The 27,613-nt window shown below is 45.2% G+C and overlaps 1 protein-coding gene and 1 long non-coding RNA gene across 2 annotated transcripts in view; one reads left to right on the top strand and one right to left on the bottom strand.

Moving 5' to 3' along the window:
• The window catches only part of LOC120939861 (adseverin-like), a 109,019-nt gene that overhangs the window by 64,936 nt on the left and 16,470 nt on the right, over positions 1-27,613 (top strand). The window contains exons 11-15 of the mRNA XM_040352264.1: positions 3,573-3,743; positions 9,616-9,793; positions 12,880-13,001; positions 20,103-20,180; positions 26,593-26,653. Coding sequence (XP_040208198.1) covers positions 3,573-3,743; positions 9,616-9,793; positions 12,880-13,001; positions 20,103-20,180; positions 26,593-26,653 — 610 coding nt within the window. The remainder of the gene's footprint in view (positions 1-3,572; positions 3,744-9,615; positions 9,794-12,879; positions 13,002-20,102; positions 20,181-26,592; positions 26,654-27,613) is intronic.
• LOC120939862 overlaps positions 1-27,613 on the bottom strand; it is a 101,602-nt gene that overhangs the window by 57,948 nt on the left and 16,041 nt on the right. The gene's annotated exons all lie outside the window — the stretch shown is intronic.

Raw genomic sequence — 27,613 nt, 5'->3', positions numbered from 1 at the left:
TATTATAATTTGCTGTAACCGGGACAGATGGGTTATAGGTCAATCGTCAAATAAAAAGCTGTTATCTCAAACAAAACACCATTCACAAAGCTGCAGGAAGGATTTGTTACATTTTTGTCGTTTTGTTTCATGATAATTTCTCCAACCTAAATATTCTGTGGTTTCCTTCGGAAGACAGGAAATGTATTATTAATGTTTGGGAATGATTTTCATTCCATGCCTACAAAACTGTAGGGCAAGAATCCCTGGTTCTAAGCCCCATCTACCCCCTGTGGAGTCAGGTGAGCAGACATCCCTGGTTTCTGGGGTCAGTCCCCAGAAGAAAAAAAAATGTCCCTGATCACACTCCAGATTAACCACTTCCATACCAGGCACTTACGCACCTTCCCGCCCAAGCGAATTTTCAGCTTTCAGCGCTGTCGCACTTTGAATGACAATTGCGCGGTCATGCTACACTGTACCCAAACAATTTTTTTATCATTTTGTTCCCACAAATAGAGCTTTCTTTAGGTGGTATTTGATTACCTCTGGGATTTTTATTTTTTGCGCAACACCAAATTTATTTTTTATTTTTTTCTGTTATTTTTTTGTGAATACGTTTTTCTTCTTCGATTACGGGCACTGATATGGCGGCACTGATGGGCACCAGTGAGGCGGCACTGATGGGCACTGATAGGCGGCACTGATAGGCTGCACTGATGGACACTGATAAGTGGCGCTGGTATGCGACACTGATGGGCAGTCATAGGCGGCACTGATGGGCACTCATAGGCAGCACTGATGGGCACTCAGGCGGCACTGATGGGCACTCATAGGCGGAACTGGGCACTCATAGGCGACACTGATGGGCACTCATGGGTGGCACTGATGGGTACTTATGGGTGGCACAGATGGGCACTGATAGGTGGGCACTGGGCATGGGTGGGCACTGAGGGGTGGCACTGATGGACACTGAGGGGTGGCACTGATGGACACTGAGGGGTGGCACTGTTCGCATTGTTGGGCATCACTTGTGCCCATATTGCCAGTCAGTGCCCATTTGTGGGCACTGATTGGCATCTCTCATTTATTTTTATTTTTTCCTGCCCCTTCCCTGGTGGTCCAGTGTGGGCATCTGTCAGACGCAAGTGAAAAAGAGCCATCAACGGCTCTTCCTGTTTACATCGTGATCAGCCGTGATTGGACATGGCTGATCACGTGGTAAAGAGCCTCCGTCGGTGCCTGGACTGATTCCTGTGACGTCAGCGGAGAGCGGACATCAGATCGCTCTGCTGAAAACGGGTCACAGGAGTGCAAAACGAATTAGGAGAAGCACAGCCAAACAAGCTGGAATTCTCCATTAAGGAGATTCTCCCTCTCTATTTGTCCTGTTTACCATTATCATTGAAAATGAAAGTAAAAGAAAATCCCAAATTTTGGGTTGTCCCCTGAAAAGTAATAGAGAGGAAATATTCCAATGGGACACTAGTTCTGGTGACTTGGGGTCCCCAAGGATTTCCTTCATTTGTTTGTCTATGGTCCAGGAAGTGAAGGGAAATCTCAGCAATAGGACACAAATGGCGAAAGAAACATCTGACAGGGGTATAACCCTCTCTTACTCTATCTAAAATGAAAAACAAAGTTGTATCTATAGTTTTACTTTAAAGCGGAGTTCCACCCAAAAAGTGGAACTTCTGCTTAATCCACTCCTTACCCCCTTATATGCCACATTTGGCATGTCATTTTTTTTGGGGGGGGGGGGCTTCAGGAGGAGTGGAACATCCTGTCCCACTTCCTCCTTCCGCCCAGGGACCACTAAGGCGAATAGTCAGATCGCCTTTTGGCGGCCCCTCCCTGTAGGCGATCGCCTGGGACACGTGACAGGTCCCAGGCGATCGCCTGACCAATCACAGGGCGCACGCACATGCGCAGTGAGTGCCTGGCCGTGAAGCCGAAAGCTGTCACGGCCGGGTGCCCACATTAACAATGAGGACGCCGGCCGGAGAGGGGGGGGAGAGGAGCGGATCGAAAAACCTGCGGACGGAATTCGAAAACAAATTCTATTCAAAAAGAGACTATTTTTTTTTTAATTCGGTCAAAATATTTTAGAATTCGACCGTATTTTTCGAAATTCGGTCGAAAACAAACAAATTCCGAGAACTAATTTAACACATGTAACGAATGTAACTTAACGAAATTAATTAAATAACGAATTAAAACGAAACAAAACAAATTTTTCCCTTTTGCACATGCCTAGTCATGGCGGGGTCATCAGTGTCTAGTGTGAAAGATAGATATTTGTCCCTGAAGAGGATTTTCCATTAGTTCCTATCTGTAATGTAGCACCCCCTTACCTCCTAGAGTAAGGTGACCAGCTTTTTTAAATGAAATCTGGGGACATTTTTTTTTTTACTTGTAATGGCGGCAATCAGCGACTCTCTAGCCGCCGCTGCCGCCCGCCTCACAGCCTGTCAAGTCTTACTCTCCGGGCCCCGGCTACTACTGGGTGGGGAGCGGAGGAAGATCACTCCCCCAGGGAAAACAAGGAGATAAGCAAGCTGGCGACTGGCTGGGACTTGAGCCAAGGCAGAAGAACATGTGAGCGGTGCGGAATGGACATGCACCCGAAACTGAAGAAATATTCCCTCCGCTCCGACCAGCACATGATCATCAGAAAGAGGGACAGATAATGGAAAAAATACAACCCCCCTAAGCTAGTAGGAGCACTGACTGTCTATGAAATTGCCCCATTCCCTGTTCAAATCCAATCCGGGGACAAAACCGGGGACAGACTTGTTCCGGGGACAGTGTCCTCAATCAGGGGACTGTCCCCTGAAACCTGGGATGTCTGGTCACCCTATCCTAGAGGTTGTTATGGATTCCCAGTGGTCTGGTGGGCTAATATTTCACCTCAAGGTTGGATTCTTACCTTTCTGTAAGTTGTGAGGAATTGAGCGCCAGTACTTTTGTATAGGTTAACAGAGTTTATTTGATATGAAAAACCATGGCAGAGAAGGATTAGGGAACAGGATACCCAAAAAGGACCATACCAAGACTCCAAATCCTACTTAAATTCAATACAAAAAAGGACCTTTTATGCCAGACCAGAACTCCCTGGATAAGCCACCAGACTTCTTACCATGTCCAGACCAAGCTCTTACCCGGTCTCTCGAAGATGAAGTTCTGCCCTGTTGCAAGTTTCAGTTCCAATCCCCCAAGTTTAAAGATCCTGAACTCGGGTCTTTCTTTTTCAAGCATGTGCGTCCTCCCCAGGCAGCAAGCCTGGGAGGTTAAAGACAATTAAACATACATCCTCCCGGGCCAAAGCCTGAAAACCTTGTCACATGGTAAAAGAAAAAAACTTGTCTAGCAGATTGGTTGCTGATCTATGCAAACTGGTCCAATATGGATAAAGCCCAATTCTGAATGGATTGTTTTTTTCTCAAAGTGAAATGTTGTTATGCTAACATTATCAGTAGGCTCATTCATTCATTCCACTCGTTTGCGAGAAATGATTAATGTAACCGGTGCCATTTGTGGTATTAACTCCAAAAAACAGATTACAATATTTCATTTTTATCCCTCATTTTCAGACTCGAGTTGTCCAAGGAAAGGAGCCTCCTCATTTGCTGGCTATATTCAAAGACAAACCCCTCATCATATACAAAGATGGAAGCTCAAGGAAAGGAAGCCAAGCTCCAACCCCAGCAGTACGACTGTTTCAAGTGCGCAAGAATTTGGGATCCATCACAAGGATAAATGAGGTAAAAAAATAAAATTTAATTGGCATCAGTTTGATATAAATTTTAAGGTTCTGAGAATTCAATAGCAAGAATATTTAACCTGCAGTTGACCTTCTGATGTGCATTTGATCTAATTCAAGCAGGTTTTGCATTTCTATAGAGTTAGGATTCATGCTATAAACATTTATGGAAATGCAAAACTCATTTGAAGCAAACAAAAGTCAGTTGACACAGGCTCTACAGAAGATCAGAAAGAGTAGAGAGGCAAATACCCAACATGGGGGCATCACTAGAAGCCCCTTAGATATGCTTGCTTGGTTCTCATCCCTTTGGTAGACTGTGGACTGGGAGCATCTACATCTAGATCAGGCTTTGTTAACTTTTTTTACCCTGGAGGAACCCTTGCTAAATATCCTTTAGGGAACCCCTTCCAAAAATACTTATGCCAACATTTCGCAGATTACATTAGCATGGTCACTAAATTTTGGAATATATTAAATATAGGAATAAAAATATGGCATACCTAGCATTTGACACACCGGGCAGATCATCTTGTACACCAACCTGCTCTATACTATAACATTTTCATTATTAGTCTTGAAATTAAGTAATAACAGAAAAGAAAAGCAGACAGTAAATATTGCAGTGTCTCCCAATAAAAGTCATTGGTATAGACATGCCACCTTGCATTGGTGGTCAGGGTAGTGTGACCGTACAAGCCCCTGCCACTGTGTAAAAGTAGGAAAAGTTGACACAGGGATCGCTCAAATGCATACTATGGGGCTCCAGAATATTGAGTTAGTGTGGAGAAGATTAGTACTCTGGTTTTCTCTGGGTTTTAGTATTCCAAGATTGGGTCCTTAAAACAGGAGTCTTCGAAGAGCTTTGGGGCGGAAGAAGTCTCCAATACAGTGTCCAGATCTTGAAGAAGACTGGCAGGCTGTGTGTGCAAATGAGGTGTGCGTACCCGTTTTAAAGACAGGTTTGGGCAAAGCCATGGGCTCCCTTTAGGAGGCAAGTGTGCTCTATGTAGGAGATAGTACTCCATGCTAGAGACAGGAAGTTCTTTTTTTCCAGAAGGCTAAGAGAGTTGGGACAGTGAGTCCAGAGGCCTGATGGAAAACAGAGGTCTCAGAGGACTAAGAGAGCCTAGGGCAGTGATGGCGAACCTTGGCACTCCAGATGTTTTGGAACTACATTTCCCATGATGCTCAACTACACTGCAGAGTGCATGAGCATCATGGGAAATGTAGTTTTAAAACATCTGGGGTGCCAAGGTTCGCCATTACTGGCCTAGGGTGACCGTGTCACAAGATTCCCTGGAGAGGCCAGGGCATGGACCCATGCAGCAGGGAGCTGCGACTAAAAAGACTGAGCCCAATGAACTCAGAGAGCTGAAAATATGGGGGAGCTAAGAGAGGGGCACAGTAGCACAGAGATAAGACCAGTTAAAAGTCCAAAGCCAAGGTCTAAGGCTTAAGCAGCGGCGTTGCTGAAGAGAGGAAGCCAGGTAGCTTGGTATTATTTTCACAGTGCCTGTTTTGATGGTGGAAACCTGAGTCGGCAACTACTGTACTTTATTAGAACTTTAATTGTGTTTATTGAAAGTGAACTAACAAGCCCTAAAACACAGTTCTGGCTGGCATGGACTCACTAAAAATGCTCCTACGGTTAAGATAACCCGAAGTATCAAAATAGGTATGAAATCAATTTGCCATTTTTCTCAGCTCAAGGAACCTCTGAAGAACCCTAGGGTTCCACAAAACCCTGGTTGAAAAAGACAGATTTAGAGGGACGCCATGATTGATACCTTTAGGTAGATTCAGTAAGAGTTAGGCCGGCTTATCAGTAGATAAGCCGACCTAACTCAGAATCTACGCCGACTTATGTTTAAGCGTATGCTTAAACATATCTAAAAGCGTATGCTTAAACATATCTAAGATACGACGGCTTGCGCCGTCCTATCTTAGATTGCAATATTTTGGATGGCCGCTAGGTGGCGCTTCCATTGCGGTCGGCGTAGAATATGTAAATGAGTACATACGCCGATTCACAAACGTACGCCCGGCCGACGCAGTACTTTTACGCCATTTACGTAAGAGATAGGCCGCGTAAAGTTAGAGCTGGGCCCTAGTTGGAATAGTAATGTCAAGTATGGCCACCGTTCGAAATTCGAATTTCTTACATCGTTTGCGTAAGTCGTCCGTGAATCGGGATTTACGTTGTTTACATCCACGTCGAAATCAATAGGCCTGTGCGGCGTACTTAGCCGCAATGCACACTGGGAAATGTAGGCGCCCGGCGCATGCGCAGTTCGCAAAAAACGTAAGGTCAAGCCCCATTAACATACAACACGCCCCCCTCAAACACACTTACGCCCGCCGATTTAGGCTACGCCGCCGTAACTTAGCAGGTATGTACATTGTGAATCATGTACTTGCCTCGCTAACTTACGGCGGTGTAGCTTAAATGCCTTAAGCTACGCCGCCGCAAAGTTGCGGCCATGTACTTGAATCTAGCTACTTGTGTTTGAAGACCTCTGCAAACTCTCTTAGCCTTCTGGAAAAATAACTTTCTGTCTCTAGCATTGAGTACTGTCTTATACGTAGAGCACACTTGCCTCCTAAAGAGAGCCCTGAGCTTTGCCCAAACCTGTCTTTAAAACGGGTGTGCACACCTCATTTGCACACACAGCCTGCTAGTCTTCTTCAAGATCTGGACACTGTATTGGAGACTTCTTCGGCCCCAAAGCTCTTCGACTTCTCCTGACTCTAGAACCCAATCTTGGAATACCAAAACCCAGAGAAACCCAGAGTACTAGTCTTCTCCACACTAACTCAATATTCAGGAGCCCCATAGTCTGCATTTGAATGAACCCTGTGTCCACTTTTCCTACTTTTACACAGTGGCAGGGGCTTGTATTGCCACACTACCCTTACCACCAATGCAAGGTGGCAGACCAATGACTATTATTGGGAAACACTGCAGTATTTACTGTCTGCTTTTCTTTCCTGTTATTACTCACCTAATTTCAAGACTATTACTGAAAATGTTATAGTATAGAGCAGGGGGGTGTAAAAGATGATCTGCCTAGTGTGTCAAATGCTAGGTATGCCACATTTTTATTCCTATATTTAATATATTCCAAAATTTTGTGACCATGCTGATGTAATCTGTGAAATTTCGTAATTTTTTGGCGGGGGTTCCCTAAAGGGTTTTTAGCAAGGGTTCCCCCAGGGTAAAAAAGTTAACAAAGCCTGATCTAGATGTAGATGCTCCCAGTCCACAGTCTACCAAAGGGATGAGAACCAAGCAAGCATATCTAAGGGGCTTCTAGTGATGCCCCCATGTTGGGTATTTGCCTCTCCTTCTTATCTTCTGTAGAGCCTGTGTCAACTGACCTTTGTTTGCTTCAAATGAGTTTTGCATTTCCATAAATGTTTATAGCATTCCTAACTCTATAGAAATGCAAAACCTGCTTGAATTAGATCAAATGCACATCAGAAGGTCAACTGCAGGTTAAATATGCTTGTTATATGCTTAAACTGTGCCAATAAATTGCCTAGAAAAAATGATGAGTATTATTATACAGTATTTATATTGCACCTTTACAATATAGAGGGAAACAGTACAGTTACAATACAGTTAAATACAGAAGAATTAGGTGGGCCCTGCTCATGGAGTTTACCATATAAAAGGGAGGGGATGGTGGTACAAAAAGTAGAACTGTCGGGTTTGAGCTTTTCAACGCTGGCCTAGGCCAACAAGGCCCAGGCCTAAGGGAGCACTTTGCAGGGGGGCAGCATGGAAAGAGTCCCTGCCGGCTTGTGCTACACTGTTAATGTAACGCAAGCTGCTTCTAATTTTTACTGTCCTATCATCCTGGACCACAAACCTTCCTCACTGTGCTATATGTCTTCTGCTGCACCATTGGCATGGTTATATCTTCTTAGTCCTCTCCATAAAATTATCAGAAATTTGTGCTTAATGTAGAACTATGGGCAACACTTTTTTTTCCATTTTGGATAGAGTAAAGGAGGGTTGTAGCCCCTGTCAGTTTATTTTTTTTACCATCTCTGTCCCATTGCAGAGATTTCCCTTCACTTCATGCCCCATAGCCAAACAGGAAGTGAGAGGAAATCTATGCAAATTAAGGGACTCCAATCCCCCCCCTCCAGGCCCTAAGAACTAGTGTCACCACTCGAAAAATTTCATGGCGGGCCTTAAAAAGAAAGGGGTGCGGTGAGAGCTACGGTGGCTCAACGCGATTGGCACTGCGCTGACAAGCCATTCACCTCTGCAGCTAGAGGTTTCGGATCCCGGTCTCGGCTACATGTGAATTGAGTTTGGTGGTCTCAGCCCGGCTCCCGGTGGGTGTGCTATGCGAGGTAAGCCTGCGCTTAGTATGCCCACCCCCACCCACAAAAAACCACCACACTTACACGCACTCGAAATTGGGTTAACATGCATGCGCTTTGACCACGCGGTCTCTAAAAAAGAGAGGCGAAGGACTAACGGGGCTGGTTGAGCGGGCTAGATCCTCTCACTCCCTTATAGGGAGTCCCTCTGCCCCGTTGGGCTTCAAAGCGGAGCAGGTAGGGCGGGCTGTGTGGGAGGACCCCCTCACACACCCGCCATTGCCACCCGGGGCATGGAGAAAGGTGGCAGAATGCCTCTGGGGGAGGCCTGCCTACTCCCAACTCCTGCAGTCCGGCTCCTCTCTCGAGTACATGCACAAAATACACTTTAAACAAAAAAAAAAACAAATTAAAAAAAGGGGGTGTGGCCTTGACAGGAAGGGGTGGGTCATATTTAAATTAGAAGGGACACGAGTTTAGTCAGGCCTAGGGCAGCACAAAACCTAAATACACTACAGGAGCTTTTGGAGGTGCAATGTTTAGGTGGAGGTGGGATAAGATTCTCTAAATAAATGAGTTTCCAGGGATTGCCTGAAGGCCAACAGGGTAGAAGATAACCAGAAAGATTGGAGTAGGGAGTTCCAGAGGATAGAAGAGGTTCTGGGGAAGTTCTGGAGGCAAGAATGGGAAGAGGGAGTTAGAGAGAAGGATGTCTTAGGAAAAAATCCAGATAAACATTTATTATGGAACAAAAAAAAAACTGTAAACACAAAGGGCCAGATCCATAACCAGCGGGCGCAACTTAAATGTTCCGATTTAAGTTACACCGCCGCAAAATTTCTACCTAAGTGCCCGATCCACAAAGCACTTACCTAGAAATTTGCAGCGGTGTAACTTAAATCTGTCCGGCGCAAGGCGTGCCCAATATAATGGGGCGAGTCCCATTTAAATTAGGCGCGCTCCCGCGCCGGACGTACTGCGCATGCTCCCGACGCTATTTTCCCGACGTGCTTTGCATTACGTTACGTTGCGCCGAGTTTTGTGAATCGCGACGGGTAAAAAAAGAGATGCGGCGGGGAAAAATAATAAAAAATTTGACAGCGACGCGGTAAAGAAGGGTATACTTTTACATGGTGTACTAAGTTTACACTTTGTAAAAGCAGCCCTAATTTTGCGACGGCAAACTAACACTTACGGAGAAATAACGAAGGGAAAAAGCTTTGTGGATCTCCGTAAGTGCTAATTTGCATACCCGACGCTGGATTTCGACGAGAAATGCCCCCAGCGGCGGCCGCGGTATTGCATCCTAAGATCCGGCAGTGTAAGTCCCTTACACCTGTCGGATCTTAGGGATATCTATGCGTAACCTGATTCTATGAATCAGGCACATAGATAGAAACAGGGGTACGACGGCGTATCAGCAGATACGCCTGCGTATCCCTTTTGTGGATTTGGCCCAAATTTCCTGAATGTGAAATACGCCATGGATGCATCTAAGAAAAACAGGTTCACGTGTGTGACGTTCTGTGTTGCAGGTCGATGCCATTGCCAGCTCTCTAAATGCCAATGATGCTTTTGTCCTGAAACTACAAAATAACTCTGCCATAATGTGGATCGGAAAGGGTGCAAATGAGGAAGAGATAAAGGGAGCGGAATATCTGGTGAAATTTTTGAAGTGTAACACCACAAAAGTGCTGGAAGGGCAGGAGCCAGGTCAGTACAATGTAAGAGCTGCAATGTATGTTTTATTCGAGTAAATCAAAAAAAGAGAAGGTCATTGTTGGGGTTCACATATCTTTTATAAGCCGATGGAAAGCTTCCAGAATTGGAATGTGTGTGGCCATATTTATAGTTATTGGATGATAACAGAGCCTTAAGAACCTTAACCACTTAAGACCCGGACCTTTAGGCAGCTAAAGGACCTGGCCAGTTTTTGCGATTCGGCACTGCGTCGCTTTAACTGACAATTGCGCGGTCGTGTGATGTGGCTCCCAAACAAAATTGGCGTCCTTTTTTCCCCACAAATAGAGCTTTATTTTGGTGGTATTTGATCACCTCTGCGGTTTTTATTTTTTGCGCTATAAACAAAAATAGAGCGACAATTTTGAGAAAAATTTAATATTTTTTACTTTTTGCTATAATAAATATCCCCCAAAAATATATTAAAAAAAAATTGTTCCCCTCAGTTTGGGCCGATACGTATTCTTCTACCTATTTTTGGTAAAAAAATCGCAATAAGCGTTTATCGATTGGTTTGCGCAAAATTAATAGCGTTTACAAAATAGGGGATAGTTTTATTGACTGCGACATTATGGCGGACACTTCTGACACATTTTTGGGACCATTGTAATTTTCACAGCAAAAAATGCATTAAAAATGCATTATTTACTGTGAAAATGACAATTGCCGTTTGGGAGTTAACCACTAGGGGGCGCTGAAGGGGTTAGGTGTGACCTCATTTGTGTTTCTAACTGTAGGGGGGTGTGGCTGTAGGTGTGATGTCATTGATTGTGTTTCCCTATAAAAGGGAACACACCATCAATGACGGCGCCACAGTGAAGAACGGGGAAGCTGTATTTACATACAGCTCTCCCCGTTCTTCAGCTCCGGGGAGCGATCGCGGGACTCCAGCGGCGATCGGGTTCGCGGGTCCCACGGTCACGGAGCTTTCGGACCGGGTCGCGGGCGCGTGCCCGCGACCCACGGCTGGGCATTTAAAGAGGACATACCTGTACGTGCTTGTGCCCAGCCGTGCCATTCTGCCGACGTATATGTGCAGGAGGCGGTCCTTAAGTGGTTAAAGGGGTTGTAAAGGTAAAACATTTTTTCCTAAATGGCTTCCTTTACCTTAGTGCAGTCCTCCTTCACTTACCTCATCGTTCCATTTTGCTTGTAAATGTCCTTATTTCTTCTGAGAAATCCTCACTTCCTGTTCTTCTGTCTGTAACTCCACACAGTAATGCGAGGCTTTCTCCCTGGTGTGGAGTGTCGTGCTCGCCCCCTCCCTTGGACTACAGGAGAGTCAGGACGCTCTCTACGTTGCAGATAGAGAAAGGAGCTGTGTGTTAGTGGGCGTCCTGACTCTCCCTTAGTCCAAGGGAGGGGGCGAGGACGACACTCCACACCAGGGAGAAAGCCTCACATTACTGTGTGGAGTTACAGACAGAAGAACAGGAAGTGAGGATTTCTCAGAAGAAATAAGGACATTTAAAAGCAAAATGGAAGGATGAGGTAAGTGAAGGAGGACTGCACTAAGGTAAAGGAAGCTATTTAGGATTTTTTCTTTTTTTTTACCTTTACAACCCCTTTAACGTGGTTCTAAAGGCCCTTCGTGCATGAAGGTAAAAAACCTTTTCAGTGACGCAACCCCCCCAGCTCCCTAATACTCACCTGAGCCCAAGAGACTCGGATCTCTGGGGACTCTCCCTCCTCACAGCAAATGAGTAAATGATGAGAGAGAAGGACCAGGGGGTGAGCCTGCTTGAGTGCCCCCATCGCAAGCTGCTTGCCCCGGGTGGCACTGGTCAAGAGGGAACGGCCAGGAGCGGTACCCGAGACACTACTACACAGAGCAGGTAATTATGACATGTTTGCCTTTAATGTCACTTTAATGCCTCTGGCCCGGATTCAAGTAGATTTGCGCATTTTTTACGGAGGCGCAGGGCACCGTTTTTGCCCTGCGCCCCCGCAAATTTACTGCGCTGCCCTTGATTCACGGAGCAGTAGCTCCGTAAATTGCGTGGGCGCGCCGGCAAAATGCCCGGCGTAAGCGCGCGCAATTTAAATGATACTGTAGGGGGCGGGAATCATTTAAATTAGGCGCATTCCCGCGCCGAGCGTAGAGCGCATGCTCCGTCGGGAAACTTTCCCGATGCGCATTGCAGCAAATGACGTTGCAGGGACGTCATTTGCTTCAAAGTGAACGTGAATGGCGTCCAGCGCCATTCACGATTCACTTACGCAAACTACGTAACTTTCAAATTTTGCGACGCGGGAACAACGGGTATACATAACATTGGCTGCCCCTGCTAATAGCAGGGGCAGCCTTGCGCGAAAACTGCTGTACGGAAACAACGTAAATTGCGTACGCAGGGCTCGCGCAACGTTGTGAATCGGCGTTAGTATGCACTTTGCATACTATACGCTGAGCACAACGGGAACGCCACCTAGCGGCCATCGCAAGAATGCAGCCTATGATATACGGGCATAAGAGCCTTATGCCGCGCATATCTTAGGCTGCAGTCGGCGTAACGAGGTTCCTGAATCAGGAGCATTCGTTACGCCGGGGCAAGTAAGCAATTGCGCTGTGTAACTTATGGTTACACAGGCGCAATTGCTTCTTGAATCCAGGCCACTGTCTATAGCCAAGTAGTTCATTTGAACATACCCCTCTCATAGCTCCCAACTGTCCCTGATTTTGAGGGACTGTCCCTGATTTGGAGCAATGTCCCTCTGTCCCTCATTTTGATCTATATAGATGTATGTAAAATGCACTTTTTATCAATCAAAAAGTGTTTTCCAGCACCAAACCTTTCATCCGATTTCTAAATTGCTGCATTTGTAAATTCCAAAAGCCAATATAAAGGAATAGTAGTGGTAAAAAAAAGGCACTTTTTGGTTTTACCAATCTTGTTTTTTTTTGTACAATTCTCCTTTAAGAGGGCGTGGTCAGAGGGTGTGTCTGATACCTGCATACTTTTGCTGATAGGTGTCCCTCATTCCCATCTCAAAAAGTTGGGAGGTATGCCCTCTGAGTATGTTATATAAACAGACTGTATGGTTATTCTTGATCCCTACAGATGCGTTCTGGAAAAGTCTGGGGGGTAAAAAAGACTATCAAACTTCTCCTCTCCTGGAAACGCAGTTGGACGATCATCCGCCAAAACTTTTTGGGTGCTCCAATAAAACTGGGCGCTTCCTGGTAAGTCCAATCTTCTTTTTAAACCATACAGTCAGTTCTTACATTGCTGGCTTGTAACAGAGGATACAAATAGGTAGATTCAGGTAGGGGCGCGCAAATCTAAGGCGGCGTAGCCTAGCGTGTTTACACTACGCCGCCTTAAGTAAGAGAGGCAAGTACTGTATTCTCAAAGTACTTGCCTCCTTACTTAGGGTGGTGTAGCGTAAATGCGGCGGGCGTAAGGGCGCCTAATTCAAATGTGTTGGAGGGGGGCGTGTTTTATGGTAATGAGGCTTAACCTCACGTTTTTGACGTTTTTTTTTTACTGCGCATGCGCCGGGCGCCTACATCTCCCAGTGTGCATTGCGGCTAAGTACGGGCCTATTGATTTCGACGTGGACGTAAATCCCGATTCGCGGACGACTTACGCAAACGACCTAAAAAATTTGAATCTCGCTGCGGGAACGGCGGCCATACTTTAACATTGTTATTCCACCTAATAGATGAATAACTTTAGGCCTGCTAATGCCTTACGGAAACGGCTTACGGAAACGGCGTAAATCGACTGTGGCGGCCGGGCGTACGTTCGTGAATCGGCGTATCCCCTCATTTACATATTCTACGCCGACCGCAATGGAAGCGCCACCTAGCGGCCATCTGAAAAATTGCAACCTAAGATAGGACGGCGCAAGCCGTCTTATCTTAGATATGTTTAAGCGTATCTCTGTTTGAGCATACGCTTAAACCTAAGTCGGCGTAGATTCTGAGTTAGGTCGGCTTATCTACTGATAAGCCGGCCTAACTCTACCTGAATCTACCTAAATTTGTAGAGGCAGATGAAATCACAGGAGACCAAACCTACAACTGGGTAACCAGAGGTTCATGCCTAGATAGAAAAAAGTTAGCATGCATTCATCAAACTGATAATAACATATTAAAAATAACTACCTGGCATATACTGTATATTATATATATATATATATATATATATATATATATATATATATATATATATATACATATAAGGGGCTAGATTCAGGTAGACTTACGACGGGCGTATCAGTAGATACGCCGTCGTAAGTCCGAATCCACGCCGTCGTATCTTTAAGCGTATGCTCAAATTGAGATACGCTTAAATGTTGCTAAGATACGACCGGCGGAAGTCTCCTACGCCGTCGTATCTTAGCTGTCTATTTACGCTGGCCGCTAGCGGCGTGTATGCTGATTTACGCCTAGAATATGTAAATCAGCAAGATACGCCTATTCACGAACGTACGCACGGCCGTCGCAGTAAAGATACGCCGTTTACGTAAGACGTTTTCAGGCGTAAAGATAAACCACCAAAAAGATGGCGCAGCCAATGTTAAGTATGGACGTCGGACAGCTGTCGAATTTTTCACGTTTTACGTCGTTTGCGTAACTCGTCCGTGAATGGGGCTGGGCGTAAGTTACGTTCACGTCGAAAGCATTGACTTTTGACGTGATTTGGAGCATGCGCACTGGGATACGTCCACGGACGGCGCATGCGCCGTTCGTTCGAAGCGTCATTTACGTGAGGTCACGATTAATTTACATAAAACACGTCCACCTCTTCCACATTTGAATTAGGCGGGCTTACGCCGGCCAATTTACGCTACGCCGCCGCAACTTACGCAGCAACTGCTTTGTGAATACTGCACTTGCCCATCTAAATTGCGGCGGTGTAGCGTAAATAACATACGCTACGTCCGCAGAAAGTTAAGCCGCCGTACGTGAATCTAGCCAATAGTATTCTCTCTTTTTTATGTCAGGCCTAAAGTGAAAGTAACCTTGTATCATTACAAGTTCTACAAAGTTGATGGACCAGAATGTGTTTCCCTGTGACTGCACACTACTAATAAACCTTCACCTATCCCTACTGCATAACAAACTTAGCTTTATTACTTAACCAACCCTTTACAGTATTTTATAATATTCCCTTTCAAATTCTCCAAATGTTTATGGATCAACGTGTTCTTTGGGGATTCATTCCTTTATGTCAGCACTGAAGTGAAAGTCACCTCTTATCAGTGGCGGCTGGTGCTCGAAATGTTTGGGGAGCGCAAACAAACAGAAAAAAAAACAAAAACATCAATTGCTGCCACTGTGCCCATCAATTGCCGCCACTGTGCCCATCAATTGCTGCCACTGTGCCCATCAATCGCAGCTACTGTGCCTATCAAGCGCAGCCACTGTGCCCATCAAACGCAGCCACTGTGCCATCAATTGCCGCCACTGTGCCCATCAAACGCAGCCACTGTACCCATAAATTGCTGCCACTGTGCCATCAAACGAAGCTACTGTACCCATCAATAGCTGACACTGTGCCCATCAATTGCTGCCAGTGTGCCCATCAATTGCAGCAACTGTGCCCATCAATTGCCGCAACTGTGCCCATCAATTGCTGCCAGTATGCTCATCAATTGCCGCTACTGTGCCCATCAATTGCTGCCAGTGTGCCCATCAATTGCTGACACTGTGCCCATCAACTGCCGCTACTGTGCCCACCAATTGCTGCCAGTGTGCCCATCAATTGCCGCTAATGTGCCCATCAAATGCTGCCAGTGTGCATCCCCCGGCACTTACCTTGTCTCGGTGGGGCAGCGGGTCACGGCGATGTCCTCCATGTTCCTCAATGTCTTCCCCCGTCCTCTCTTCCCGTCCTCTGCTATTAATGGATGCCTGACAGGCGTCCAATCACAGTGCCTGTCGTTTCAGCCAATCAGGTGAGAGGTAACAGACCAAAGCACCTGATTGGCAGAGAGGTGGTTCAGTGTTAGGAAAGCAAATATTAATTTGCTTTCCTAACACAATGCTGAGTGAACAACGAGCGCCCAGCATGGTGCCCGCTGTTCACCTTTTTGGACCCCTGATTAGAGCCTATGGCTCTAATCAGGTGCTTCCAAAAAATACCCCACCGCAGTAATTCAGGTGCTCGGTACCCAAAATGGGGCTGGGCACCTGATTGGGGGGTGGCAGCGGCGGCCATAGATAGATTAATGCATTGCATTAACCTATCTATGGTGATAGAGAGGTGGCAGGAGCGAGGGGACCATGCACCCTTTATGGACGCACCGCCACCGCCTCTTAAATTCTACAAAAGAAAATGGGTTTGACAACTTTCCTTTTACGAAGTCTAAACTGGAAGGGGCCTCTTATCTTTATAAATTCTACGGATGTTCATGTCTTCTCCTATGATTGTTTACTACATAACAAACCTGTCCTTACTGAATAACAACCCTATGCAATATGTTTCCAGCTTTTCCAGAATGTTGTTAAGTCAACATGTGTTCTCTAATATGTGTATTCTTTATATTAGGCCTAAACTGAAAGTTACCTCATGGGCCAGATTCTCAAAGACTTATGTTGGCGTATCAGTAGATACGCCGTCGTAAGTCAGAATCTGCGCCATTGTATCTTTAAGCGTATTCTGGAAACCAGATACGCTTAAATTTGGCTAAGATACGAGCGGCGTAAGTCTCCTACGCCGTCGTATCTTAGGCCCCGTACACACGAGAGGATCTATCCGCTGGAATTTATCCGTGGATCGGTTTCAGCGGATAGATCCTGTGGTGTGTATGACCCAGCGGATATTTATCCGCGGATATTTTTCGGGCCGATGGATTTCCAGCGGATAAAAATTTCTTAGCATGGAATCCAGTCCAGCGGATTGATTCGGTGGTCTGTACAGACTCATCGGAACGTCGTTTGCGTAAGTCATACGCGAATAGGGCTGTGCGTAAGTTACGTTCACGTCGTAGGCAGTGTTCGACGTATTTTAGGCATTCTATCCGACGCATGCGCACTGGTATACGTCCACGGACGGCGCATGCGCCGTACGTTCAAAACGTCATTTACGTGGGGTCATGCTTTATTTACATAAAACACGCCCACCTCTTCCCAATTTGAATTAGGCGCGCTTACGCCGGCACATTTACGCTACGCCGCCGTAACTTAGGACGCAAGTGCTTTGTGAATACAGCACTTGCCTCTCTAAGTTGCGGCGGCGTAGCGTAAATACGATACGCTACGCCTGCCCACACTTACGCCGCCCTACGTGAATCTAGGCCCATATCTTTACAAGTTCTACAGAAGTTCATGGAACAGTTTGTGTTCTGCTGTTATTGCTTACTAGTACTACCGTGTTTCCCCGAAAATAATCCCGGGTCTTTTATTAATTTTGGCAACAAAAGACACAGTAGGGCTTATTTTGGGGGTAGGTCTTACCATGTAATGTGTCGTCTTCTCTCCCCTCTCTCTCTCCCTGCCTGACATGAATGCCCAGTGTGAACCGAGTTAAAATGTTTGTAAAATCCCATAATCCACCATTACAGTATTATATAATATACAATGTGTGTGTTTCTGCAATATAATTGTGCCAAATAACATCTTTTTCGTGCCATTCTGCGCTTTGGGGACAAGCCGGAGCTCTCTTCCCCACAATTATATTAAAGAAACACACACATTGTACATTATATTCTACTGTAATAAAGTGGATTATAGGATTTTACAAGCATTTTAAACTAGGGCTTATTTTTGGGGTAGGGCTTATATTGCAGCCCTCCTGGGAAAAAAACACTAGGTCTTATTTTCAGGCAAACACGGTACATAGCAAACCTTTCCTTCCTGCAAAACAAACCTATGCAGTATGTTAAAACATTCACCTTTTAGTTCTCCAGAAGTTGATGGGTCAACATAGTAGGGAATATTAGCCATCAACTTGCTGAACTTCAAAATATAGATTTTTTTTTATTGGCTACATGTAGAAAACCCATCAAATACAACAAACGCGTTTCGGACATTGTGGCCTTACTCTTACTATAAGTGCAGTGATTTATTTTTATTTTTTTGCTTGCTGTTTTTTGCGCTTTATTTAACCACTTCATTACTGAGCACTTAAACCCCCTTCGTGCCCAGACCAATTTTCAGCTTTCAGTGCTGACGTATTTTGAAAGACAATTACACGGTCATACAACACTGTACCCAAATGATATTTTTATCATTTTTTTCCCACAAATAGAGCTTTCTTTTGGTGGTATTTGATCATCTCTGCGATTTTTATTTTTTGCGCTATATTAATTGTTATAATAATATCCCATCTAAAAAAAAAATAATAATAATTTCCCTCGGTTTAGGCCGATACGTATTCTTCTACATAACAACCTAAACTGTTACTAAATCATAACAGGAAGAAGAGAACAAAAAAAGGGGGGGGAGGGTAAGAGGTAGAGTGATCTTCAGTAAGAGGGTCGAATGACTGAAGCCGCGTACACACGATCAGTCCATCCGATGAGAACGGTCTGATGAATCGTTTTCATCGGTTAACCGATGAAGCTGACTGATTGTCCGTCGTGCCTACACACCATCGGTTAAAAAAACGTTTGTGTCAGAACGCAGTGACGTAAAACACAACGATGTGCTGAAAAAAACGAAGTTCAATGCTTCCAAGCATGCGTCAACTTGATTCTGAGCATGCATGGATTTTTAACCGATGGTCGTGCCTACTAACGATCGGTTTTGACCTATCGGTTAGGAATCCATCGGTTAAATTTAAAGCAAGTTGGCTTTTTTTTAACCGATGGTTAAATAACCTATGGGGTCCACACACGATCTGTTTTGACCGATGAAAACGGTCCATCAGACCGTTGTCCTCTATTTAACCTATCGTGTGTACGAGGCCTTATTCTTCTAACGAGGCGAATCGAGTAGGTTGTCAGTGTCCAATAGAGAACAAACGTCACTAGGTTACAATTATGAGCATACAGTCTCACGTTTTTTCACCTTAATATGTTCTATGCATTAAGGTGAAAAACCTTTTGTGCTGCAGCACCCCCACCCGCCCTTTTTTTCTTACCTGAGCTTGATCGTTCCAGCGACGGGGATGAGTCCAGCAGCTCCAGCCACTCTCTCGGGCCCTCATTGGATAGATTGATTGGCTCCCACTGCTGTCAAACAAATCCAGTGACACGGGAGCCGGTGGGCGGGGCCGAGTCCTGCTGTCTTTGTCAAGGTCTCGGGAGCACGCCCGTATGAGTGCCCCCATGGAAGGCAGCTCTCCGCGGGGGCACTCGAGAAGAGGAGGAGCCAGGAGCGCAATCAGCGGGACCCCAGAAAAGGAGGATTGGGGCCACTCTGTGCAAAACCCTTGCACAGAGGAGGTAAGCATAATATGTTTGTTATTTAAAAAAAAAAGCTTTAAAACCACTTTAAATGTTATCCCGCCTCCTTAGTTTGTTTGGAATTGGACCTTAGGATCTATAAATGTTGTGACTTTCTGCATTTTAGTATTCTATAAGTAAGGCCAAAACGGCTTAGGCCTCGTACACACGACCGGATCTATCCGCTGGAATTGATCCGCGGATCAGTTCCAGCGGACAAATCCGGTCGTCTGTACGGCCTAGCAGATATTTATCCGCGGAGATTTCTCGGCCGGATCGATTTCAAGCGGATATAAATTTCTTAGCATGCTAAGAAATCTATCCGCTTGAATCAGGTCCAGCGGATTGATCCGGTGGTCTGTACAGACTCACCGGATCAATCCGTCCGCTCCCCTCCCTCGCATGCGTCGCAATGATTCGACGCATGCGTGGAAGTACTTACCTTCCAGCGTCGCGCACGTCGCCGCGTCATCATCGCGGCGACAGCGCGACACGTCACACCGGATGAATTCCGCACGGAATTTGATCCGATGGTGAGTACAAGCCATCGGATCCAAATCCGGAGGAGGAATCTCAGCTGGAAACGGTCCAGTGGATCGTTTCCAGCGGAGATCCCCTCGTGTGTACAGGGCCTTAAGAGCAACTTTGAGTCCACCCGGCTCCTTCAAATTTTCTCATTACTTTGGTCAAAAATGAATGTAAATTTGACCCCACTAATGATTAAAAAAAATTCATGAACAATCTTACAACATACTTACAAAAAAAAATGTCGAACAAGATTCTACTAATGTTGAAAAAAGTGGTGAAATATTAGAAATTCTGAGGAAGCTAAATGGTTCATTTTTAATCATTGTATCTGACATGTCCATATTGTGTGACCTGCTGATACCACATTTGGCTGCTGGTGAAGTGTTTTAATAACATTTGTGACATATATTTAATGTAGGTTGAAGAGGTACCTGGAGAATTTACCCAGGAAGATCTGGCAGAAGATGATGCAATGATGCTGGATACCTGGGAACAGGTAAATATTGTCGGATCAGTTGTTGACTTACTGCATACTAGACACGTGCACACTGAAATATGTTGTTTCGGAATTTTGTTTTCGGTCCGAAAAATTAAATGATTTTGTTACTCCCGAAATTAGTTTTTATTTATTTAGTAATGTTAAAAAATGCATTCGTGCAAAAATCCGAATGAATTAAGGTCGAATCTGTCATTGAAGGCTTATGGTGTCTGTCGAATGTTCTAAGAAGATTCGACGAAGCAGCTAAACTGTACGACGCCGCGATCGTACATTTCCGGTTGAATGCTCCGCCCACAAGCTATTGTAGAATTCTAATGTTGTATGACTAGTAATAATTATATTTATAAATTATTATTACTAGTCAACCAACATTAGAATTCTTCTATAGCATATGGGCGGAGCATTTGACTATAAATGTCCACTCGCGGCGATCGTATGGTTTTAGCTGCTTCGTCGAATCTTCATGTCTCTATAATGTCGAATCTTTTCTCTCTATGCCGAATCTTTTCTCTCTATGTCGAATCTTTTCTCTCTATGTCGAATCTTCATGTCTCTATAATGTTGAATCTTCATGTCTCTAAAATGTTGAATCTTCATGTCTCTTTAATGTCGAATCTTTTCTCTCTATAATGTCAAATCTTTTCTCTCTATGTCGAATCTTTTCTCTCTATGTCGAATCTTCATGTCTCTATAATGTTGAATCTTCGTGTCTCTTTAATGTCGAATCTTTTCTCTATGTCAAATCTTTTCTCTCTATGTCGAATCTTTTCTCTCTATGTCGAATCTTTTCTCTCTATGTCGAATCTTCATGTCTCTATAATGTGGAATCTTCATGTCTCTATAATGTCGAATCTTCATGTCTCTATAATGTTGAATCTTCATGTCTCTATAATGTCTCTATAATGTTCAACTTCAATCTTTTCTCTCTATAATGTCAAATCTTTTCTCTCTATGTCGAATCTTTTCTCTCTATGTCGAATCTTCATGTCTCTATAATGTTGAATCTTCGTGTCTCTTTAATGTCGAATCTTTTCTCTCTATGTCGAATCTTTTCTCTCTATGTCGAATCTTTTCTCTCTATGTCGAATCTTCATGTCTCTATAATGTGGAATCTTCATGTCTCTATAATGTCGAATCTTCATGTCTCTATAATGTTAAATCTTCATGTCTCTATAATGTTGAATCTTCATGTCTCTATAATGTTGAATCTTCATGTCTCTATAATGTTGAATCTTCATGTCTCTATAATGTTGAATCTTCATGTCTCTATAATGTCGAATCTTTTCTCTCTATGTCGAATCTTTATGTCTCTCTATGTTGAATCTTCATGTCTCTATAATGTTGAATCTTCGTGTCTCTATAATGTTGAATCTTCATTTCTCTATAATGTTGAATCTTCATGTCTCTATAATGTCGAATCTTTTCTCTCTATGTCGAAAAATCTCAGACTAATAGAGTTAGGTTAGGCACATTCAACTGCAGGTTCGATAGACCACTATTGTCACCGTCATGTCGAATCTCCTATCTATATCGAACTGTTGTCGCAACGAAACGTAAATAAAGCATTTTTTATGTCAGATCTTTTCGGATTTCTGACTTTGTACATTCATTATCATTTGGTAAAACGAATGCGAAAATCCCTGAAATTCGGACGAAAATGCATTCGGACGAAAACTAATGCACTTCTACTGCATACCAAATGTTCTCAAACTAATGCCGCATACACACCATCACTTTATGTGATGAAAAAAAACGACATTTTCTGTGAAGTAAAAAACAACGTTTTTGAAACTTCAATTTTCAAAGACGAAGTTGCCTACACACCATCGTTTTTCACAATGCTCTAGCAAAGCGAGGTTACGTTCACCCCGTTTTTCCATTGAAGCTCGCTTCATAACTAGCTTCTGGGCATGCGCAGGTGTAAAAACGTTGTTTTAAACGTTGTTTTTTGCTACACACGGTCAATTTCTGTGAAGTAAAAAACAACGTTTTGAAAAACGACACATAAAATTTGTCGTTTTTCACAAGACATAAAACAACGTTTTCCCCCACACACGGTCATTTAAAGTGACGTTTTTAAAAACGTCGTTTTTTTTCATCACATAAAGTGATGGTGTGTACGCGGCATAAGAGCAATGGAGTTTTTTCTGGAGGGGCACAGAAGAGCATTATGGCCTGCTAGACTTCTTTGCTATCCAAACACTACATGCTGCATAGAGTTGCCTAGGTGAAAAGGGCAAATTCAGGTTTTGCAGGCCTAGTCCTGTGTTATCTTTGGCATAACTTGGAGGTGCATCTAAATGTGGGAGGATTGAATTGAACGTGTCCATGGTTTCCAATGTAGAGTAGCTGTCATGATTGAAAGAGGGTAGATCAGACCTCTTCTTCTGTCTATCTAAAGCAGTGTTCTCTAAACTGCAGCTCGGGGGCCTAATGCAGCCCTTTTCTTGCTTTTATCTGGCCCTTGGCACTATTTCATCCACTAATACCAGCAATGGAGCATAATTCCCTCTGATGACACCGACAATGGGGCACAATTCCTTTCAATGACACCGACAATGGGGCCCCATAACATCAGTGATGGGGCACAATTTCTCTTAATGACATCAACGATGGGGCACAATTCCTCCCAGTTACACCAATAATGGGGCACAAATACTCTCACTGAAATAAACAATGGGGCATTATTTTTCCCACTGATGTTGGGACCTTTTCTACTCCCACTGGCCATAGTCCGCCCCCCCCAATGTCTGAAGGATAGCAAACTGGCCCTTTGTGTAGGAAGTTTGGAGAACCCTGATCTAAAGGCATATGATAGCTTAAAATTAATGCAATTATTGTACTTGTTTTATTACTGACGCAAAGTAGATAACATCTTCAAGTAGAGGAGATGGGAGAGCCGCAAAATTTCTCATGTCTAGAAACGATGGCTGCACAACCATCTGCTTTTGCTCTTGCTACTCTTGTTTGCTGAGGATTTCTTTTGGTTTTTCCACACTTTCCTCGGCTTAAAGCATGGGTGCTCAACCTGTGGCCCTCCAGCTGTTGCGGAACTACAAGTCCCATGAGGCATTGCAAGCTGCTGACAGTTACAAGCATGACTCCCAAAGGCAAAGGTATGATGGGCATTGTAGTTTTGCAACAACTGGAAGGCCACAGGTTGAGCACCCATGGCTTAAAGTATTTAGCCCTGATGAAGGGGGACAGCATCTACCCCCTGAAATGTGTTGGCTTTACCTGAGAACCTTACTAGTTAACGTTTCTGGACTTGTGAAACATTGTGGCACTCCCATGGCTTTTTCTTGAAGATTCTAGCTCGAGGACATAGTAGTTGGTAATTCTACACCGGAGAGCTATATTCTTTAAACATCTCCAAACCTGTTTTGGAAACTCATTAATGTTGAGGTAAACACCCCACCTTCCTATTTCTGTAAAAGTGGATACAAGAGTGGGCAGGCAGAAGAAAAGAGTGGCCGGGTGGGGCACAAGGTGAACATAGTGGGACAGCAGGTAGTGTGAACAGAGTAGGTGAAGATGGAGTGGACAGAACGGGCAGAGAGGAATTAGGGATTAGAGTAGTTTCTTGGGAAAAATAACAGTTACGTCACTAGGGTTGGTGTCACCCAGTGCCCTAAACATGGTGTCACCCCCCTGCCACGGACATGATACTTGAGTTGGTCGGAGACTGTAAGAGGATACAAGAGATGGTCAGAGATTGCAGCCATAGCCGTACTCACAGTGGCTTGGGAGTCTCCAGCAGCCATGAATGGAAGATGCGGGGGTCCGGTCTCTGGGACTCCTTCTCACAGTGGTGTGGTGGGAGTCTCCAGCAGCCATGAATGGAAGATGCAGGGGTCCGGTCTCTGGGACTCCTTCTTCTCACAGTGGTGTGGTGGGAGTCTCCAGCAGCCATGAATGGAAGATGCAGGGGTCCGGTCTCTGGGACTCCTTCTTCTTACAGTGGTGTGGTGGGAGTCTCCAGCAGCCATGAATGGAAGATGCGGGGGTCCGGTCTCTGGGACTCCTTCTTCTCACAGTTGTGTGGTGGGAGTCTCCAGCAGCCATGAATGGAAGATGCGGGGGGCCGGTCTCTGGGACTCCTTCTTCTCACAGTGGTGTGGTGGGAGTCTCCAGCAGCTATGAATGGAATATGCGGGGGTCCGGTCTCTGGGACTCCTTCTTCTCACAGTGGTGTGGTGGGAGTCTCCAGCAGCCATGAATGGAAGATGCAGGGGTCCGGTCTCTGGGACTCCTTCTTCTCACAGTGGCTTGGGAGTCTCCACCAGCCATGAATGGAAGATGCAGGGGTCCGGTCTCTGGGACTCCTTCTTCTCACAGTGGTGTGGTGGGAGTCTCCAGCAGCCATGAATGGAAGGTGCGGGGGTCCGGTCTCTGGGACTCCTTCTTCTCACAGTGGTGTGGTGGGAGTCTCCAGCAGCCATGAATGGAAGATGCAGGGGTCCGGTCTCTGGGACTCCTTCTTCTTACAGTGGTGTGGTGGGAGTCTCCAGCAGCCATGAATGGAAGGTGCAGGGGTCCGGTCTCTGGGACTCCTTCTTCTCACAGTGGCTTGGGAGTCCCCAGCAGCCATGAATGGAAGATGCGGGGGTCCGGTCTCTGGGACTCCTTCTCACAGTGGTGTGGTGGGAGTCTCCAGCAGCCATGAATGGAAGATGTGGGGGTCCGGTCTCTGGGACTCCTTCTTCTCACAGTGGTGTGGAGGGAGTCTCCAGCAGCCATGAATGGAAGATGCGGGGGTCCGGTCTCTGGGACTCCTTCTCACAGTGGTGTGGTGGGAGTCTCCAGCAGCCATGAATGGAAGATGCGGGGGTCCGGTCTCTGGGCCTCCTTCTCACAGTGGTGTGGTGGGAGTCTCCAGCAGCCATGAATGGAAGATGTGGGGGTCCGGTCTCTGGGACTCCTTCTTCTCACAGTGGTGTGGAGGGAGTCTCCAGCAGCCATGAATGGAAGATGCGGGGGTCCGGTCTCTGGGACTCCTTCTCACAGTGGTGTGGTGGGAGTCTCCAGCAGCCATGAATGGAAGATGCGGGGGTCCGGTCTCTGGGACTCCTTCTCACAGTGGTGTGGTGGGAGTCTCCAGCAGCCATGAATGGAAGATGTGGGGGTCCGGTCTCTGGGACTCCTTCTAACAGTGGTGTGGTGGGAGTCTCCAGCAGCCATGGGTGAATGGATGGTGCAAGGCAGGGGTCTAGTCTCCAGGACTCCATGTTCATGATACTCACAGTGGCCTTGTGGTGGGATGGAGGGTCGGGAGTCGTGCCCACTGTCATGTTGCTTTGCTCCCATTCATTCAATCATGGTGCCAGGCAGCGCCATGGTGTCACTGACTCACTGCACATGCGCCCGCCTTGAACGAAAATAGCCAAGCATGTCCAAGCCCTGACTAATTTAGAACTGCACATGCGCAGTTCCAAAGTCGTCCCGGAACCATATTTTTTACGAATGGTTGGCAACCCTGGTTTCACCACTCTGAGGGTGTCACCCAGGTGCGGTCTGCACCCCCCGCTCCCCATTAGCGATGCCACTGTTTGGAACCAATGATTTTTCGGCTTGTAGCTCCTGCTAGGACAAACTTGTTTCTGGTTCAAGAACATTTGCTACTTCCACCTTTATTTCATGAACAGAAACATTGAGATGTGTTAGCTAGAAGAGGTTTAAGTTCCCACATGCCTGTTATATAATGGGAAGAATTTAGGAGTATATTTTTAAATACTGATGAGATGTTGCAGGCCCCCTGCTTACGTTTTGTATTGGCCCCCAGACAGCTACATTGCTGAAATGGTCTGCTATTCTGTATTTTTAGGAATTCTTCTGGGACAGACAAGACCAGGATGGAATTTTTCCTTTCAGGATCACTAAGCAGGATTTTCCTAAACTCAGTAAAGATGCAAGATACTTAAAGAGGTTGTAAAGCTTCATGTTTTTTCACCTTAATGCATCCTTGCACTCTCCCGAGCCCCTGAACCCCGAATCTCCATGGGCGCGATCCCGCATTGCTTTCCCCCTGCGCTTGTGGGCTCTTCATTGGATGATTGATAGCAGCGCAGCCATTGGCTCCCGCTGCTGTCAATCAAATCAATGACACGGTGCGCCGGGGGTGGGGCCAAGTGACACACTCGGCGGCTATGGCCGCCGAGTGTATCACACGGTAGCGCGCCCGCAAGCTAACCCCTTGGGAGAGAGCTTCCCAGAGGGGGGTTAGCTCTTGCGGGGAGGAGCCGAGACAGCCGCCGAGGGACCCCAGAAGACGAGGATCGAGGCTACTCTGTGCAAAACTAACTGAACAGTGGAGGTAAGTATGGTATGTTTGTTATTTAAAAAATAAATAAATAAATAAACCTTTACAACCCCTTTAATTCTCATAATTCATCTTTATTTTTTCTTTCAGATATTTATTTGGATTGGAGAGGAGTCAAATGAGGTTGAGAAAAAGGAATCATTGATAGCAGGTATATGACTATATTGTGTTTAGCTGTGTATACATTATGGGACATGGGTTGTATAAAAGATTTCCTTACAGTTCTTTAACCACAGGGTTAATTTTGGCACTTCTCTTCTTCATGTAAACATCACAATTTGTTTGCTAGAAAATTAATCAGAACCCCCAAACATTATATATTTTTTTTAGCAGACACCCTAGGGAATAAAATGGCGGTCATTGCAACTTTTTTTCCTCGCACGATATTTGGGCAATAATTTTTCAAACGCTTTTTTTTGGGAAAAAAAAACGGTTTCATGAATTAAAAAAATAACAAAACAGTAAAGTTAGCCCAATTTTTTTGTATAATGTGAAAGATTATGTAACGCCGAGTAAATAGATACCTAACATGTCACACTTTAAAATTGCGCACATTCATGGAACGGCGCCAAACTTCGGTACTTAAAAATCTCCATAGGTGACGCTTTAACATTTTTTACAGGTTACTATTTTCGAGTTTCAGAGTAGGTCTAGTGCTAGAATTGTTGAACACGCTCTAACGCACGCAACAATACCTCACATGTGGGATTTGAACGGTGTTTACATATGTGGGCGGGACCTGCATGCGTGTTCGCTTCTGCGCGCGAGATAACGGGGACAGGGGCGTTTTGAAATTTTTATTTAAAATTTTTTTTTTTTACTTAATTTTTTTTATTTTTACACTTTAAAAAATAAAATACAATTTTTGATCACTTTTATTCCTATTACAAGGAATGTAAACATCCCTTGTAATAGGAATCAGTGTGACAGGTCCTCTTTATGGAGAGATGTGGGGTCAATAAGACTCCTCCAGGCTTACAAGCATGAAATCGGTGAAAAAAGAATCACCGGTCACATGCCAACAGCCGCGATTGCGGCTTTGTTTACTTCCGGGTACCGGGCGTGACGTCATAACGTCGCGCCCGGTCCTCCGACAGTAATAGAGATGACT

The sequence above is a fragment of the Rana temporaria genome, chromosome 5 (genome assembly GCF_905171775.1).
Source record: "Rana temporaria chromosome 5, aRanTem1.1, whole genome shotgun sequence".
Taxonomy (NCBI): Eukaryota; Metazoa; Chordata; class Amphibia; order Anura; family Ranidae; genus Rana; species Rana temporaria.
This window is presented reverse-complemented; position numbering and strand designations above follow the sequence as displayed.